General features: G+C 45.0%; 1 protein-coding gene across 1 annotated transcript in view; it reads left to right on the top strand.

Annotated features, from left to right (window-relative positions):
• LOC148522813 (glycophorin-C-like) overlaps positions 1–19,926 on the top strand; it is a 67,727-nt gene extending 47,801 nt beyond the window's left edge. Inside the window, exons 2-3 of the mRNA XM_088473677.1 lie at positions 7,046–7,090; positions 15,618–19,926. Coding sequence (XP_088329803.1) covers positions 7,046–7,090; positions 15,618–15,814 — 242 coding nt within the window. The 3' untranslated portion in view covers positions 15,815–19,926. The remainder of the gene's footprint in view (positions 1–7,045; positions 7,091–15,617) is intronic.
• Positions 19,927–20,250: the final 324 nt, after the last annotated feature.

The following is a 20,250-nucleotide window of genomic DNA, read 5'->3' as shown; positions in this document are numbered from 1 at the left end:
TCGTCCCCACTTGAATCCACCACCACAGGTCCCCCTGTACCTTCTGGAGGCTGGTCTCCCTGGAAGAGCTGATAATTCATTTTGATGAACATCATCTTCTCCACATTCTGTGGAAGCAACCTCCTACGCCTTTCGCTGACAAGGTTCCCGGCTGCACTAAACACTCTTTCGGAGTACACACTGGAGGGGGGGCAACTCAGGTAAAATAGAGCCAGCTTGTACAGGGGCCTCCAAATTGCCTCTTTTTCCTGCCAGTACAGGTATGGACTGTCTGACATGCCTACTTGGATGCTGTCACCGATGTAATCCTCCACCATTCTGTCAATGGTGACAGTATCATATGCAGTGACAGTAGACATGTCAGAAATTGTTGCCAGGTCCTTCAGTCCGGACCAGATGTACAAACTTGGTCCTGCCTGCCCTGCATCACCGCCAGCGGGTTGCTTAGGATACCTAAGTTTTTTCCTGGCAGCCCCAGTTGCGGGAGAAAATGAAGAAGGAGCCGTTGACGTGTCACGTTCCACTTCAGCTGACAGTGTGTTCACCAGCAGGTCTTTGCACCTCAGCAGGCTTGTGTCGGCCGGAAAGAGAGACACCACATAGGCTTTAAACCTAGGATCAAGCACGGTGGCCAAAATGTTGTGGTCTGATTTCAACAGATTGACCACCCTGGAATCCTGGCAAAGCGAATGAAGGGCTTCATCCACAAGTCCCACATACCGAGCGGAATCGCTCCGTCTTAGCTCCTCCTTCACTTTCTCCAGCTGCTTCTGCAAAAGCCTGATGAGGGGAATGACCTGACTCAAGCTGGCTGTGTCTGAACTGACTTCACGTGTGGCAAGTTCGAAGGGCTGGAGAACCTTGCACAACACGGAAATCATTCTTCACTGCGCTTGAGTCAGGTGCATACCCCCTCCTTTGCCTATGTCATAGGTGGATGTATAGGCTTGTATGGCCTTTTGCTGCTCCTCCATCCTCTGAAGCATATAGAGGGTTGAGTTCCACCGCGTCACAACCTCTTGCTTCAGGTGATGGCGGGGCAGGTTCAAGAGTGTTTGCTGGCGCTCCAGTCTTCGGCACGCAGTCGCTGAATGGCGAAAGTGGCCAGAAATTTTTCGGGCCACCCAAAGCGTCTCCTGCACGCCCCTGTCGCTTTTCAGAAAATTCTGCACCACCAAGTTTATTGTGTGAGCAAAACATGGGACGTGCTGGAATTTGCCCAGATGTAATGCCCGCACAATATTGGTGGCGTTGTCAGATATCACAAATCCCCAGGAGAGTCTAAGTGGGGTAAGCCACTGGGCGATGATTTCCCTCAGTTTCTCTAAGAGGTTGTCGGCGGTGTGCCTCTTACTGAAACCGGTGATACACAGCGTAGCCTGCCTTGGAACGAGCTGGCGTTTCTGAGATGCTGCGACTGGTGACGCTGCTGTTGTTGCTGCGTAAGGTGATACATCTACCCAGTGGGCTGTCACAGTCATATAGTCCTTAGTCTGCCCTGTTCCACTTGTCCACATGTCCGTGGTTAAGTGGACATTGGGTACAACGGCATTTTTCAGGACACTGAGGACACTTTTTCTGACGTTTCTGTACAGTCTCGGTATCGCCTGCCTAGTGAAGTGGAATCTAGACGGGATTTGGAACCGGGGACACACTACCTCCATCAATTGTCTAAATCCCACTGCACTAATGGCGGATACCGGACGCACGTCTAACACCAACATAGCATTCAAGGCCTCAGTTATACGTTTTGCTTCAGGATGACTGCTGTCGTACTTCATCCTCCTCGCTAAGGACTGTTGGAGGGTCAATTGTTTAGTAAAAGTAGTGGTGTTCCTACTTCCTCTCTGGGATGATGAACGACTCCCAGCAGCAGCAACAGCAGCAGCGGCAGCAGTAGGCGTAGCAATGCAGGATCCTCCAGAGGAATCCCGAATAGGAGAGTCAGTCATGCCAGTGACATGGCCTGCAGGACTACTTCCGATCCTGACTAAGGAGGAAATTGACGAGGAGGGAGTTTACGGTGTGGTTTGCAGGCGCTTGGATACAACAGGACAACGGGATTTAGGTGTCCCTGGACTGCTTACGGTCTTAGCCAAAGTTTCTGAACTTGACAGTAACTTTTTATGAACGTGCTGCAGGTGCCGTATAAGGGAGGATGTTCCTAGGTGGTTGACGTCCCTACCCCTACTTATTTCACCTTTACATATGGTACATATGGCAAGACAGTTGTTGTCCGGATTTGGATAGAAATATTGCCAGACCAAAGAGGTGGAATGTTTGGTCTTCTGCCCAGGCATGACCGTGATGGGCTTTTTCATCCCACGGACAACAACTGTCTCCCCCGGAGCCTGATTTAAACAAACCACATCACCATCAGAATCCTCCTCGCCAACTTCCTCCTCAGCGCCAGCTACACCAGTATCCTCATCCTGTTGTACTTCAACAGTGACATCTTCAATTTGCATATCAGCAAGTGGACTGTGGGTGCTCCTTTCAGCACTTGCAGGGGGCGTGCAAATGGTGGAAAGAGCCACCTCTTCCCGTCCAGTGCTGGGAAGGTCAGGCATCGCAACCACCACCACACTTGGACTCTCCTTGGGGATTTGTGATATCTTCTTAGAAAGCACAGTTCTTCGCTGTGCTTTTGCCAGCTTAACTCTTTTGATTTTTTTAGTGGGAGGAGGGCTTCCATCGTCATGTGAAGCTGAACCACTAGTCATGAACATACTAGGGATCGACCTTAGCCGTTCCTTGCCACTCCGTGTCGTAAATGGCATATTGGCAAGTTTACGTTTCTCTTCAGCTGATTTAAATGTCTTTTTCAAGGTCATTTTCCTGAACTTTGCCATTTGGGATTGTATGTGCCCTCTACTATGACATTGGGCATCGGCCTTGGCAGACGACGTTGATGGCATGTTATCGTCTATGTCATGACTAGTGGCAGCAGCTTCAGCACTAGGAGGAAGTGGTTCTTGATCTTTCTCTATTTTATTTTTATCGGAGAAAGTTTGGTCCTCCATTTATGTTATATCGATTTGATATATACGTGCGGCTAAACACAGAAAATAATTTTTTTTTTGGTTTGGACTGGAGTGTACTTTCGGGGGTTACAGCACCCTTAACGGTCAAGCCAGCCGGCCCTTTACTTATGACACAGGCGCACGCTTGGCACTACTTTGATGATGCACGTGCGGCTACTGCGCACACAATTCACAAACACAGAAAATAATTTTTTTTTTGGTTTGGACTGGAGTGTACTTTCGGGGGTTACAGCACCCTTTAACGGTCAAGCCAGCCGGCCCTTTACTTATGACACAGGCGCACGCTTGGCACTACATTGTTGATGCACGTGCGGCTACTGCGCACACAATTCACAAACACAGAAAATTATTTTTTTTTGGTTTGGACTGGAGTGTACTTTCGGGGGTTACAGCACCCTTTAACGGTCAAGCCAGCCGGCCCTTTACTTATGACACAGGCGCACGCTTGGCACTACTTTGTTGATGCACGTGCGGCTACTGCGCACACAATTCACAAACACAGAAAATAATTTTTTTTGGGTTTGGACTGGAGTGTACTTTCGGGGGTTACAGCACCCTTTAACGGTCAAGCCAGCCGGCCCTTTACTTATGACACAGGCGCACGCTTGGCACTACTTTGTTGATGCACGTGCGGCTACTGCGCACACAATTCACAAACACAGAAAATAATTTTTTTTTGGTTTGGACTGGAGTGTACTTTCGGGGGTTACAGCACCCTTTAACGGTCAAGCCAGCCGGCCCTTTACTTATGACACAGGCGCATGCTTGGCACTACTTTGTTGATGCACGTGCGGCTACTGCGCACACAATTCACAAACACAGAAAATATTTTTTTTTTTGGTTTGGACTGGAGTGTACTTTGCGGGTTACAGCACCCTTTAACGGTCAAGCCAGCCGGCCCTTTACTTATGACACAGGCGCACTCTTGGCACTACTTTGTTGATGCACGTGCGGCTACTGCGCACACAATTCACAAACACAGAAAATTTTTTTTTTTTTGGTTTGGACTGGAGTGTACTTTCGGGGGTTACAGCACCCTTAACGGTCAAGCCAGCCGGCCCTTTACTTATGACACAGGCGCACGCTTGGCACTACTTTGTTGATGCACGTGCGGCTACTGCGCACACAATTCACAAACACAGAAAATAATTTTTTTTTTGGTTTGGACTGGAGTGTACTTTCGGGGGTTACAGCACCCTTAATGGTCAAGCCAGCCGGCCCTTTACTTATGACACAGGCGCACGCTTGGCACTACTTTGTTGATGCATGTGCGGCTACTGCGCACACAATTCACAAACACAGAAAATAATTTTTTTTTTGGTTTGGACTGGAGTGTACTTTCGGGGGTTACAGCACCCTTTAACGGTCAAGCCAGCCGGCCCTTTACTTATGACACAGGCGCACGCTTGGCACTACTTTGTTGATGCACGTGCGGCTACTGCGCACACAATTCACAAACACAGAAAATAATTTTTTTTTGGTTTGGACTGGAGTGTACTTTTGGGGGTTACAGCACCCTTTAACGGTCAAGCCAGCCGGCCCTTTACTTATGACACAGGCGCACGCTTGGCACTACATTGTTGATGCACGTGCGGCTACTGCGCACACAATTCACAAACTCAGAAAATAATTTTTTTTTTGGTTTGGACTGGAGTGTACTTTGGGGGTTACAGCACCCTTTAACGGTCAAGCCAGCCGGCCCTTTACTTATGACACAGGCGCACTCTTGGCACTACTTTGTTGATGCACGTGCGGCTACTGCGCACACAATTCACAAACACAGAAAATAATTTTTTTTTTGGTTTGGACTGGAGTGTACTTTGGGGGTTACAGCACCCTTTAACGGTCAAGCCAGCCGGCCCTTTACTTATGACACAGGCGCACGCTTGGCACTACTTTGTTGATGCACGTGCGGCTACTGCGCACACAATTCACAAACACAGAAAATAATTTTTTTTTGGTTTGGACTGGAGTGTACTTTCGGGGGTTACAGCACCCTTTAACGGTCAAGCCAGCCGGCCCTTTACTTATGACACAGGCGCACGCTTGGCACTACTTTGTTGATGCACGTGCGGCTACTGCGCACACAATTCACAAACACAGAAAATAATTTTATTTTGGTTTGGACTGGAGTGTACTTTCGGGGGTTACAGCACCCTTTAACGGTCAAGCCAGCCGGCCCTTTACTTATGACACAGGCGCACGCTTGGCACTACTTTGTTGATGCACGTGCGGCTTCTGTGCACACAATTCACAAACACAGAAAATAATTTTTTTTTTGGTTTGGACTGGAGTGTACTTTGGGGGTTACAGCACCCTTTAACGGTCAAGCCAGCCGGCCCTTTACTTATGACACAGGCGCACGCTTGGCACTACTTTGTTGATGCACGTGCGGCTACTGCGCACACAATTCACAAACACAGAAAATAATTTTTTTTTTGGTTTGGACTGGAGTGTACTTTCGGGGGTTACAGCACCCTTAACAGTCAAGCCAGCCGGCCCTTTACTTATGACACAGGCGCACGCTTGGCACTACTTTGTTGATGCACGTGCGGCTACTGCGCACACAATTCACAAACACAGAAAATAATTTTTTTTTTGGTTTGGACTGGAGTGTACTTTCGGGGGTTACAGCACCCTTTAACGGTCAAGCCAGCCGGCCCTTTACTTATGACACAGGCGCACGCTTGGCACTACATTGTTGATGCACGTGCGGCTACTGCGCACACAATTCACAAACACAGAAAATAATTTTTTTTTGGTTTGGACTGGAGTGTACTTTCGGGGGTTACAGCACCCTTTAACGGTCAAGCCAGCCGGCCCTTTACTTATGACACAGGCGCACGCTTGGCAATACTTTGTTGATGCACGTGCGGCTACTGCGCACACAATTCACAAACACAGAAAATATATTATTTTTTTAGCACTTGGGGGGAGCACCCCTGATGGACAGAGCACCCCCTGGACAACACTACAGCACCCCTTTAGGACTGGGACACTGCACAGGACTTTGGAGTGGACACAGCCCCTATGGAGAACTGACTGCACAACACAGTCCAGCCACCCCCTATGGACTTTGAAGTAGTGGACACAGCCCCTATTAACAACAGCAGCACAGCACAACACAGCCAGCCCCTATGGACTTTGAAGTAGTGGACAACAGCAGCACTACACTACACTACACTACACAGCCCTAACTCCCACCCTCCCTCTTCACTGTCCACAGCCGAGTGAGAAAATGGCGCCGACGTGGGTACCTTATATAGGATCCAAAACCCGCGAGACTCGGAAGGCGGGATGATGACGTTTTGCCTCGATTTCAGATCCGAGTCAGGCGGGAAAAGTCGAGCCTGACTCGGATTGGACTCGGATCGGGGGGGCTCGGGGGGGGTTCGGATTTCAGAAATCCGAACCCGCTCACCCCTAATTAAAACATACTTGCCAGCTTTTCAAGAGCCATGTCGGAGGTGCAGGAAATATGAGGGCACAATTGCAGCATCACAGCCCTGCCCCATGATGTTCAAATTCCCTCCAGTTACAGAGCCAGCACTATACAGATTGTCTATAGATAGCTCTGGCTCTCTATGCTGATAATAAGTGCTAAAAAGGGTCACTCAACGAAAATAAAAGTTACCCTGCTTAAAAAGATTTGCTAATAACATACACATATATGTGTAACTTAGATGTTTGCATTGACATGTGTTGTGTAACTGAGTGAGAGCTATTGTTTATGCAATCTACTTTTAATGAAATTCGGGCAGATATTTACTGGCAATACTTGTATAGCAACATCTTGTTGTAATTAGTCATTTATTTATTATAAAATAGTTTTCTGCCAGTTTTGCAGATTAGAATGAATTTTATAATGGCATGTAAAAGTGTTTTTATACAGATATTAATTATTCCCTTGCTTAGCAGCACTGGCCATTCACTGTGCAGAGTATTTCAGAGCATATGGTAGATGGGAGCTTATAATAATGTTCTGTTCTTTGTGCTCACAGCTCCAGAAGACTCCAGCACTGGGACAGATGCCGCTATGATTGGGGGTAAGACAACCAGCTATAACGTAATACCGAAAGCATAGGCAGATGTAATACATAAAGCATACTCAGATGCAATGAAAACTGGATGTTTTTTTTTCTCCACATCTAATATTAGATCCCAGCTTTGCTTACTGTGGGAACGTGTTAGTGCAAGTGGAAAAGGGCAGCTGGAATTTCTAGGCTCACAAGTATGACATTTATATCTCTAAAGAACTAAGATTACAGAAACGTCAGTTTCATGAATGGGTCACATAACTTAGACTGCAGATTGTGTGTACAATTCAAAAGGCTCAGAAACTTGGAAACCCATATATATATATATGGCAATTATTATTATTATTCTGCTAAATTTATAAAGCACTGACATGCTATGCACTGTTACACATTGAGCATGTTCTGTCTATTCCCAGTGGGCAGGGGCCTAGACAATCAGTGATGGCAGTCTTTATATCAGGGTTTTTCTGTTGTCCCATGCAACCAGAAATTTGGGTCAGGTGATCTGATACTAGCACTAGCGTTTTAATACATTGGGGTCCCGACCCTGGTGTCAGAGATGCTGGTAGGTATGTTTTCTTTATTAGTGGGAGGTATGTAATCTTTATGAGCATCTTTGTAACCCAATATGTGTGCAGGGGGAGAAAGGACCTGTAAATGTGAGATTAGAAATTGTAAAGCGCAACAGAATATGCTTGAGCTATATAAGTATTTGTTAATAAATAGTTGGCCTGTGTGCAAGGGCCAATAGCCCCCATTAATCAGATAGTGGGTGCAGGGGGGCAGCACAGGGCCTCCCTGGCTTGGGGGCCAGTGTGCAGTGCTCATCCGGTACCCATTTTTAATACACCACTGGCAGCGCTATTTAAATCTATATCACAGCCTATATACAGGAATTAGTCACAGTTGTGCAATAAACTTGTCATATTCCACAGTCTATACGCCCAATTTTTATCTGTACAGTATTTCATACACATACAGTAGACTGTAATATACAGTAATACATTCAACGGAGTGAGGAGGGAGAACAGGATGAGGGAACTACTGTAAAGCCAGCCATACACGGTGCAATTAGAAACCTCCCAATGTGTTGTACGATTGTCCTTGCGATTCTTCCTTTGAAAGTCTCCATACGATGTGGTCAAATGGTGTATGATTGATCGTTACGATCATACCTACATCATAATACATCCTACACAATAGATCGCAATCTTACGGTTTTTCCGTAAGATGTACGATCCAACTATACGACGGCGGGGACATGCATCAGCATCGCAAACATACCAAAACACACAATGTGCACGTTTGATCGTACCAAATTATCAAAATCGTGCACATCGTGCGAAAAACCGCACCGTGTATGGGCTGCTTAAGAGGTATGTTTGTACAATGTCAAATCTGTGTTTTTTGCCAACACACACGTACTGTACATAGACACACATGCTGACAGGTCTTCATTTAAAAGGTAGGTCATACAGTGCTTTTTTGTATGGAAAAAGGTAGCTTCAGACGCTCATTTTAACCATTTCTGAAATAATTCCACCAGTTTCTTCCTGTTTCCAGAACTAGTCATCATGAATAAAAATTATCAAAAAGTGAAGACATCATTCATCTACATGCTGCCAGCGTGCTAGCAGGTGCTGTCACTTCTTTCCCCTGCTCTCTGAGCTAGCCTCATGTGCTGTGCTGTCCAGGCTGTCATTCGTAACACAGCCAGCCCGACAGCACAGCTCCCATTACTGCTGTTTCCTCCTCTCCCCTTCCCTCACTCGAGTCCAAGACAGTCAGAGTAGCTCCACCCCTAAGACAGTCTAGGGATGGCCATTGGTGATGTAACCATCGATGGTCATCCCTGTCTTTTGACTGACTGGCCCATAGGCCAATCAGAACATGGGGGCGGGGCTTCGCGGGTGCCGTGGCGGGGCTATGGTCAGTGTCCCGGCACTTGGTAAAAAAAATAAAACATTGCTATACTTTTACATCGATGGAGAGAGACAATCTTGTTCTCCCCCATCGATGTCAAAAACATTCACTGTGATAGCTGGGAGCAACAGCTGCATGCTAACAGTCAGGCTGGTAAGTGATGTGTGCTGACTCTCTATATCATGTGTCAGGAGTAAACTGACTCCCAAGAGTACAGCACCTGTAATTATTTACTTTTCCAAGCAAATCTGTACTGTAATATTTTGAAACTACACGTTTTTAACATTTGCAAATCATCTGTTAGCAGCATCTGCTATTCCTAACATGGTATGAATACTGTTAGGTAGCTGTAGTGGATGTGTATGTATCTGTGAGCTGGACGGAAGGTTTGGGGGAAGCAGGGACGGCATTGTGAACCTTTGCCTAGGGCAACCTGAAACCTTGCACCTGCCCTGGGGAAAGGTGCCATTACTGTGTACCACTGAGTACCATTAGCAAAAAGCCAATATACAATATTGCTCCTGTGGCTCCAAAATCAAAGCATTGCCCAGAGATGATCAAACTGAAATTGACAGAATCATTATCGTGCTTGCTGGAATATTCAGTCAGAGGAGGTAATCGTGTTATTGCATATTTAAAGTAAATCTTCTTTTTAGGCGTATATGCTACTATCACACGGCATCATTTTATACAAATAGTGCGGCAATAAACTTTGCATCTATTTTTCGTATTACCAGAAATCCATAGGACAATTGAACCAAATAATGAATTGTGGGCCTGATTCATTACCGATCACAACTGCACATAATTGGGCGATTGTTGCATACTACGCATATGTGTGCATTGTAGTGCGCGTGTGTGAACCGGCCACAAATATCAGGACTGCGATCGCAGTGAGCGCACAGACTCATCACAAAGTGATTGACAGGAAGTGCTTTTTGTGGGAGGTGATGGGGGTAGTCGTCGAAACACAGGCGTGCCAGTGCGTTTGAACGCCATTACAGGGGCGTGCATAAATTAGCCACTGTGATGCCGTACGCAACTTGAGTACTCATAGCGTGTGATAAAGTTAGCAAATCCTGAGTAAGGTCAGAGCTTGTGCAAGTCTGCGTGAGGCTGCGATGGTACTCGATAGTACTGATGGTTTCGCAGTCTTGCTAAACATTACGGATGTGTGTAAGGTAAAGTGGACGTCCTTATGTTGTGCTGCCATAACATAGTGATCGCAATTGATTAGCATACTATCGCAGTGAGACTATGTGCGTAATCGCTATTGCAATCGCAGTTGCGATCCGTAATTAATCAAGCCCTGTGACATAAATAAAGCATGACTGCAAAATGCATGGTTACCATCCATTTATTGTTATATTTCCAGACAGGGTGTGTGGCCAGAGTGGGGTCCGATTTTTTTACAGGATTTACAGCAGTAAAATATTTTCTTCTTTTGGAATTAAAAAATAAAGCGAGAAAGTTGGGCGACCCTGCAACTAGCATAGTGACTATGGGGTAAATTTACTAAGTGGCCACTTACAAAAGCTGCTGCTTCCTGGTGTGTTTAAGCAGACAATTGAAAACAGCAATACTATTTAAAGCAAAATACGCTGTAAATATATTGGTGTTCCATACCGTATTTTTTATTTACATTTTGCATCATAGTCGAATCATAGACACATTGTACTAGAAACGCTAGGCTGCAACTTTAACTGCAGAGGAATTTTTTTTACACACGTACAAAGTCGCAGATGAAGCACAGCTACTGTAGCTTGGCAAGAGGAACAGGGCCGGATTTCCCGCTAGGCATCCTAGGCACTCGCCTAGGGTCCTGCGGGACCCAAGGGGCCCGCGGACAGGCCCCTTTGCCCTTAGAAATTACCCGATGACAGTGCTCCCAGAGGAGCACTGCGAGAGTACCGCGTGACGTCATGACGTCACGTGGTCCCGCCTCCTCTCCCAGAGAGTTCAGCGCGGCTGTCTCTCTGGCAAGGAGTGAGAGACAGAACGCGGCCCGGCCGCCTGTCGGCTGCTGCCTGAGGGAAGAAGCCGTGTGCGTGTGTGCACACTTGCACGGGGACAGAGTGACTCACCCAGTCCGCGGCCCGCCCGCTGCCCTGTCTCTCGCAGCTGATGGTCCGTCCATCATCACCCATCTAGCCGGGCCCCAGCAGCCACTCTGCCAGCCTTCCAGGCCCGCCGCTGCCCACCAGCAGCATCCAGCAAGGCCAAGCAGGTAGGGCCCCTGATGATAGATTATATATAAAGTAAGGTGCATAAATATTGGGACATTGACAGAATTTTCATATTTTGGCCTCTATTCACCACCACAATGGCTTTGAAATGAAACAAACAAGATGTGCTTTAACTGCAGACTTTCAGATTTAATTTGAGGGTAATTACATCCAAATCAAGTGAACGGTGTAGGACTTACAACGGTTTCTATATGTGCCTCCCACATTTTAAGGGGCCAAAAGAAATGGGACAAACTAAACAATCCTAAATCTAACTTTCACTTTTTAATACTTTGTTGCAAATCCTTTGCAGGCAATTACAGTCTGAAGTCTGGAATGCATAGACATCACCAGACGCTGGGTTTCTTCCCTGGTGATGCTCTGCCAGGCCTCTACTGCAAATGTCTTCAGTTCCTGCTTGTTCTTGGGGCATTTTCCCTTCAGTTTTGTCTTCATCAAGTGAAATGCATGCTCATTTGGATTCAGGTCAGGGGATTGACTTGGCCATTGCATAACATTCCACGTTTTAGCCTTAAAAAACTCTTTGGTTGCTTTTGCAGTATGCCTCGGGTCATTGTCCATCTGCACTGTTAAGCGCCGTCCAATGAATTCTGAAGCATTTGACTGAATATGAGCATATAATATTACCTGAAACATTTCAGAATTCATTCTGCTGCTTTTGTCAGCAGTCACATCATCAATAAATACAAGGGAACCAGTTCCATTGGCAGCCATACATGCCCACGCCATGACACTACCACCACCATGCTTCACTGATGAGGTGGTATGTTTTGGATCATGAGCAGTTCCTTTCCTTCTCCATACTCTTCTCTTCGCATCACTCTGGTACAAGTTGATCTTTGTCTCATCTGTACATAGGATGTTGTTCCAGAACTGTAATGGCTTTTTTAGATGTTGTTTGGCAAACTGTAATCTGGTCTTCCTGTTTTTGTGGCTCACCAATGGTTTACATCTTGTGGTGAACCCTCTATATTCACTCTTGTGAAGTCTTCTCTTGATTGTTGACTTTGACACATATACACCTACCTCCTGGAGAGTGTTCTTGATTTGGCCAACTGTTGTGAAGGGGTTTTTCTTCACCAGGGAAATAATTCTTCTGTCATCCACCACAGTTGTTTTCCGTGGTCTTCCGGGTCTTTTGGTGTTGCTGAGCTCTCCGGTGTGTTCTTTCTTTTTAAGAATGTTCCAAACAGTTGATTTGGCCACACCTAATGTTTTTGCTATCTCTCTGATGGGTTTGTTTTGATTTTTCAGCCTAATGATGGCTTGCTTCACTGATAGCGACAGCTCTTTGGATCTCAAATTGAGAGTCGACAGCAACTGATTCCAAATGCAAATGTCACATCTAGAATCAACTCCAGACCTTTTACCTGCTTAATTATAATGAAATAACGAGTTAATAGCCCACACCTGTCAATGAAATAGCTTTTGAGTTAATAGTCCCATTACTTTTGGCCCCTTAAAAAGTGGGAGGCACATATAGAAACCATTGTAATTCCTACACCGTTCTCCTGATTTCGATGTAATAACCCTCAAATTAAATCTGAAAGTCTGCAGTTAAAGCACATCTTGTTTGTTTCATTTCAAAGCCATTGTGGTGGTGAATAGAGGCCAAAATATGAAAATTCTGTCAATGTCCCAATATTTATGGACCTGACTGTATATATATAGTGTATATGATAATAAAATGTATATCTGATTGGGAGCAAATATTTATATATATATATATATAATTTTAATTTTTTTTCTCATCCAGTGACATTCTAAAAACTGCATATATCCAGTAGGTGTCACTAGGTCAAGCCTTGACCAGATGACACCTACTGGATTTATGCACAGTTTTTACAATGTTACTAGATTATATATATGTATATATATATATATCTATATATATATATATATATTGAGTTATATTGTTTAGGTGTTTTTATCTTATTTTCTGTTCCCTCACCTTCTCCTGTTTCCCTCTGTTCTTCCCCCTTTCCTCCCGTCTTCCTCTGTTCATCACCCTTTCCTCCCATCTCCCTCTGTTCTTCCCCCTTTCCTCCCGCCTCCCTCTGTTCATCTCCCTTTCCTCCCGTCTCCCTCTGTTCTTCCCCCTTTCCTTCCGTCTCCCTCTGTTCTTCCCCCTTTCCTCCCGTCTCCCTCTGTTCTTCCCCTTTTCCTCTCGTCTCCCTCTGTTCTTCCCCCTTTCCTCCCATCTCCCTCTGTTCATCCCCCTTTCCACCCGTCTCCCTCTGTTCTAACCCCTTTCCTCCCGTCTCCCTCTGTTCATGCCCCTTTCCTCCCGTCTCCCTTTATTCATCTCCCATCTCCCTCTGTTCTTCCCCCTTTCCTCCCGTCTCCCTCTGTTCTTCTCCCTTTCCTCCAGTCTCCCTCTGTTCTTCCCCCTTTCCTCCCATCTCCCTCTGTTCCCGTCTCCCTCTATTCATCACCCATCTCCCTCTGTTCATCTCCCGTCTCCCTCTGTTCTTCCCCCTTTCCTCCCATCTCCCTCTGTTCTTCCCCCTTTTCTCCCATCTCCCTCTGTTCTTCCCCCTTTCCTCCCGTCTCCCTCTATTCATCTCCCGTCTCCCTCTGTTCTTCCCCCTTTCCTCCCATCTCCCTCTGTTCTTCCCCCTTTTCTCCCATCTCCCTCTGTTCTTCCCCCTTTCCTCCCATCTCCCTCTATTCATCTTCCGTCTCCCTCTGTTCTTCCCCCTTTCCTCCCGTCTCCCTCTATTCAACTCCCGTCTCCCTCTGTTCTTCCCCATTTCCACCTGTCTCCCTCTGTTCATCCCCTTTCTTCCGGTCTCCCTCTGTTCTTCCCCCTTTCCTCCTGTCTCCCTCTGTTCATCCCCCTTTCCTCCCGTCTCCCTTTATTCATCTCCCATCTCCCTCTGTTCTTCCCCCATTCCTCCCGTCTCCCTCTGTTCTCCCCCCTTTCCTCACGTCTCCCTCTGTTCTTCCCCCTTTCCTCCCGTCTTCCTCTGTTCATCCCCCTTTCCTCCCATCTCCCTCTGTTCTTCCCCCTTTCCTCCCGTCTCCCTCTGTTCATCCCCCTTTCCTCCCGTCTCCCTCTGTTCTTCCCCCTTTCCTCCCGTCTCCCTCTATTCATCTCCCGTCTCCCTCTGTTCTTCCCCCTATCCTCCCGTCTCCCTCTGTTCTTCCCCCTATCCTCCCGTCTCCCTCTATTCATCTCCCGTCTCCCTCTATTCATCCCCCTTTCCACCCGTCTCCCTCTATTCCTCTCCCTTCTCCCTCTGTTCATCCCCTTTCTTCCCGTCTCCCTCTGTTCTTTCCCCCTTTTCTCCCGTCTCCCTCTATTCCTCTCCCTTCTCCCTCTGTTCATCCCCTTTCTTCCCGTCTCCCTCTGTTCTTCCCCCTTTCCACTCGTCTCCCTCTATTCCTCTTCCGTCTCCCTCTGTTCATCCCCCTTTCCTCCCGTCTCCCTCCTGTCTTCCTCTATTCATTTGACCCCCTTTCATCCCGTCTCGCCTATCACACTGTGTATGTATGTATGTATGTACATGCACACACTCACATGCATGCACACACACATACATGCACACTCCTTACATGTATATATTTGTTACAGGATGAGATAGATAGATATATATATATATATATATATATATATAGTGATCGAGGAAGACTGTAGTAACTGTGCATATAGTACAGTAGGTGTCACTGGAAAACCTGGCCCTCCCCGTGTGGAAAACAATAGGCGGCATTCTTTTGTCTCCAGAAAAACTTGTATTGATCACGTATGGATTAAATACATAGTCAACATTTCAAGGTCCTAAGACCTTTTCGTCAGGATTCAAGAGTGATGCCTATTCCTTTCCACATAATGGACAGGTTTCCTTTGGAGAAATAAAACTGTATGTGTGTGTGTATGTATATATATATATATATATATATATATATATTGATGCGTGTACATAATATGATGCTGGTATATAATATAATGTATATGTCTTGCTCCAGTGACACCTACTGTAATATATGCACAGGATTGTTTGAGGGAGGGGGCCCATAAACAGTGTCTTGCCTAGGCCTCGTGAGGTCTAAATCCGGGTCTGAAGAGGAAAAGCCACGGCTGCTTGCATTGAGCCTCTTTTATACAGATACAGACTTATTCGCACACAGATGTACACATGTCGGTCACCCCAGGGGTCATTTTATATTAGCAATACAATTTTGTCACTCATAGTTATCTGAATCAACTGAAACCACAGTAAAAAAGGACACATCTGTAAGTATATTATAAAGCTCAGTAATGTATATTGGTGGCTTTAAATGCTCTAGAATTATATTACTTCAATTGTATAGCTGGTTGTTGGGTTAAGAAATGATCTCTAACATTGCTTATCTCCTACTCACAGGTGTCATAGCCGCCTTAATCGTGGTTGTGGTGGTTCTTGTCATAGTAGTACTCCGTTACCTGTACCGACACAAGGGGACGTATCACACCAATGAGGCCAAAGGCACAGAATTTTCAGAAAACGCAGATGCAGCTCTGAAGAATGACCCATCCCTTCAGGAAGCTGTAGATGAATCAAAGAAAGAGTATTTTATCTAAGTGGAGGCTCCGCATAGAACAGAGAGGAGCTTAACAGCTATTTCTAACTGGATGGTTTACAAAGGGTTTACATATGGAAACACTACTATTTGACAAGTGCACTAAATCTGAGATCTCTATTTTAGAGGGGTATATTATATCTCAGGGGATCATAATTAACATGATGGATTATGTACTGGGAAAGTCGTTCATGACACCTGACTTTCCATCTGGAAGGCCGGGTGCCTGATGTATGATTCTAACGTTCAGGTGTTCATGACGGATCCTCGAGGCGCTGTAGCCAAGGAATTAATGGAGCATTTCCACTCAGGACCTGTTTTTAATGGATGCATTTAAATGTACGACAATATCACTTGCTAATAGAAACATTCATTTTCACAAAAGCGTAAAAATATCATCATTAAACTTTGTTGCAGACCTTACATCCCGTACTAACACTTTTCTATGAACTTTCTGGCTTAATGTTGTTATTTATCCGTTGTGACACTGATAGGTCCATCAATGTGTACATCAAACCAGCTGTTGCAATGGAAGCTATAATCCATGTACCATACATATGCATATTGCATGTCTTTGTATGAACTGTCTATTTAAAAATCTGCTCATCTCTTAACACTTTTAATGGCTGCTCACAACAAGGGATAGAGAGGCATTTGTCTATAGGGCTCCGCTACATAATTTTATCCATTCCAATGATACACTGACAATAAAAGAGTCACATTTTTACCAGTTAATATTATATTGTGATTTTGCTCAGAATCACTTTAAAAACATATTTTATAAAACATTGCAATTGGCACATTATCTTCATGAAATTGGTTATCTCTAACTAATTTTGTTCACCTGCTGATATGTGTCAGTACATTTCCTTAATGATATTATCTGCTTTTCTGGCAAATATTTATATAATAAACCCATGTTTATTTCCATCGCCCTTGAATACGACACAGATCTGCTATGCTCTTTGCTCTGGATACAATTGTAACAAAACAGCAGTTTTGTGTCATACCCATGGTCAGTGCCTGAAGGTGTAATGCCAAAAATATAATGTATTTAGTAAAAGTTGCCGGGGGCTTCAGCCAATAAAGCCAGCTAAAACCGTAGGGCCCTTTATTATCATTGGATATCATATGCTGATTGGTTGCTTTGTGTTAAAGCAGATTTCTGCCACAGTATCCCCATGTTATTATATAAGGTTTTAATTATGGTTTAGTGTGCTCTCCTTACAGGAGCAAACACCGCTGTACAGTATTATCCTAAAGTGCCTTGTTATTTTAAGAAGAGTGCATTATTAAATATGTTATATAGTATGATTACTTCAAGTGTTCTTATGTTTGCAAATTGTATTGGTAAATTCAGAATATATTTTGCTTGCATTGTTATGTCGGCCTATGATATGACACTGATGCTTCCAGCAGATAAGCAACTGATTTTGGCTTTGAGATGTCACCCAGACATAATCAGTCCTTATTTTGTTAAAATTTATAGAGGTGTTTTGAAACATATTGTTAGTGTCTTCATCCAAAATTGCAGCTTTTAATTACATTTATAGACTTCTTAGAAACAAAGTAAGTTCTAAGTTTTTATTGCTATTTTCTAAGCCTGGAAATCAAATACCCCAACTGTTTATGTTTTCTGGATTTCCTTGATTATGCACAGGAGAATTAATTTAATTGTCACCATTTCTTCCAGTGCTTGGTGTATTAAAGCTGGGTGCCTCCTAAACGATGTGTGTACCTAGCGACGTAACAATGCGAAGCAACGATATATCATAGGAATCGTAGACACTGCGCAATCAGGTGTATGACGCCATGATATATCATTCCATGCTGTATGCAGCAGTATGGCGTCGTTCATTGCATCTTCCCATCTGCTGTGCAGCACAGCAGAAACGATCCACACGATATATTATATAATTCCGAAAACTGACGGAACGATGTATCGTACAATATATCTTATACTGTATACTCCTCTTAAGACACATAGGGACTCATGCAGAGCTGCACAGTCTATTTTCCAGACAGATCTTGTGTTTTTTAGCACTGCACATGTTCAGTAGCTGAGCATACGCATATACGGCGATTCAGAGTTGTACGCAACTCAGTTACATCTCCAGTGTACGGCAATGGGGCTAAGTTTAGCGTGTCAATTGTATGCAGTTGGAATTACGGAGTATGCAACGTTGTGCACACGCAGAAATCTGTATAATTTCAGACGCATCTCTTGCACCAATAATAGGGCTGGTACATGTCCGTGCTGATAAGGATGACAGCTGAGGAAGCATAGGGGTGGTGCAGTCATTCCGATGAGTGCAGCATAGTGAATAGCCACATTTAGTCCCATATAAGCAATCTGAGTGCAAATGTATCCGAAAAGAGGTTGAATCAGGATGATGAGACAGAAGAATGGGAAAGCAGCAGCATTAAGGGCCTGATGCAACTGCGTATGCAGATCGAGCGATTGTTAGCCATTGCTAATCCTGGGCATACACTGCCAGATAAAATGCCTGTCAGACCGACAGACATTTTATCTGGCAGCCTGACACCCTACAGATATCACTGGCATACACTGTGAGATGTCTCACAGTGCATTGGCCCTGATATCTGTGCTCCGCCCCCCGGGGAGTAGACATTTCCCTGTTCCTTCCCTGCCCAATGTGGCTGACACATAATTTCCAAAATATTGCATAAGATGATCCGGCATGCCCGACAGATCGATGTTTAACCCTCAGTCGCCCGCACACACACACACTACAATTATAGGGGAGATCCACGGATATCGGGCGGATCGCCACAATAATTGTATAGTGTATGCCCAGTATTATGGATTGGAATCCATTGCAGAGTGACCTGTGAGCATTTGGGGTGGTGATGGGGGAGTGTTCAGAAAAATGCAGGCATGCCTGTCTGTTAGGACACCATTTCATGGGCATGCATAAATTAGTCACTCCAATTGCATACACAGCTTGAGAGCTCTCTGCGTGCACCCAGACTTGCAATATCTACAGCTGGTCAGACTTGGTTTAAATGCTGCATGACTGGCCGATGTGCGTCGATGGTACCAATATTTACACAAAAGTCTGAGGTTGGACGCTTATGAGAAGGTAGCAGTGGTCTTTGTGCTGGCTGTGCTTTGGCAACCATTAGCATATTTACTCAGCTACGTTCCGTGCGAAATCGCAGCTGCGATCACTACTGAATCAGGCCCTAATTAGAGATTAAGATTTAAGTGGGGAGAGATGAGAGAATAGGAAGTTGCAGTAGTCATATGTTAGTATATAGTTTGATATGCTTGGTGGAGTAAGGGTTAAAACATTCCTATTTGGCCCCATTAATGTTGAAATTGTTAGTGGGCTGTAAGAGTTTATAACCTTAAATCAATGTTTGCTCTGCAAGAAAAGGTCAGCCAGTATTACTTGCCAAATTATATCACAATTCTGTCTTGTATAGGCCTACAGTAATCATCCATGTTTAACTATTTCACAGAGAGCCTGATTCAGCAGCGATCGCAATTGCAATATAGCATGGAACGCAGCTGCGAAAATATGCTTCTTGCCAAAGCTCAGCCGGCATATAGACGCCCACTACTGCTTTCTCATATCCGTTCAATGTCGCTCTTCTGCGAAAAGATCAGTACCATCGATGCACATCGGGCAGTCACGCAGCATTTACAACAGATCTGAGCAGCCAAAGACACTGCAAGTCTTCTCGCACGCAGAGAGCTCTCATGCTGTGTATGCAATAGCAGTGGCTAGTTTATGCATGCCCATGAAACAGCGTTCAAACATACAGACACACCCTCCCGTCACTACCCCCAAATGATGACAGCCTGTCACTCACTTTGCGATGGATACCTCTGTGCGATTACTGCGCATGTGCCGTGTGGCTTATACGCATGCGCGATGGCAAACAATCGCTCAATGAGTCCATAATTGCAATTGCGTTTACTACTGAATTAGGCCCAAAGTCTTTGGTGAACGATCGTCCATTCTAAACGAGCATTAGAAATGATTACAGTTTACCTCCCAGTGTATAAATAAAATGCTATGTACAGTAGTTTATGTTTTGTGTGAAAATGCTGAAATCCAGAATTTTATTATGACTCTTAATAATAAAGAAAACTTAATACAAATATTTAAAACCTTTTTTTTTAACAACATAGCATAAATAGCACTAACACTTAGTAACTATTAGTAAGCAATCTGAGCACACACCTTAAAGAATTATTCATCATGGATCGCAATTGCAACCGCGTATGCAGATCGGTCGATGGTGCGTAATGAGCATGCGTATGCATTGCAGTGCGCGTGAGTGAGTTAGCATTGTGATCGACCAGCAATCACCTATGCAGATACATAGCTATAGCAGAGTGAATGACGTCGGGCCAGCAATTGGGGGTGGTGACAGGAAAATGGTCGGAGAAACGCAGGTGTGCCT

This window comes from Taudactylus pleione, unplaced genomic scaffold (assembly GCF_031769625.1).
Source record: "Taudactylus pleione unplaced genomic scaffold, aTauple2 ptg000138l, whole genome shotgun sequence".
In the NCBI taxonomy this organism is placed as follows: Eukaryota; Metazoa; Chordata; class Amphibia; order Anura; family Myobatrachidae; genus Taudactylus; species Taudactylus pleione.
The sequence above is the reverse complement of the archived record's forward strand: the minus strand, read 5'-3'. Positions and strand labels throughout refer to the sequence as shown.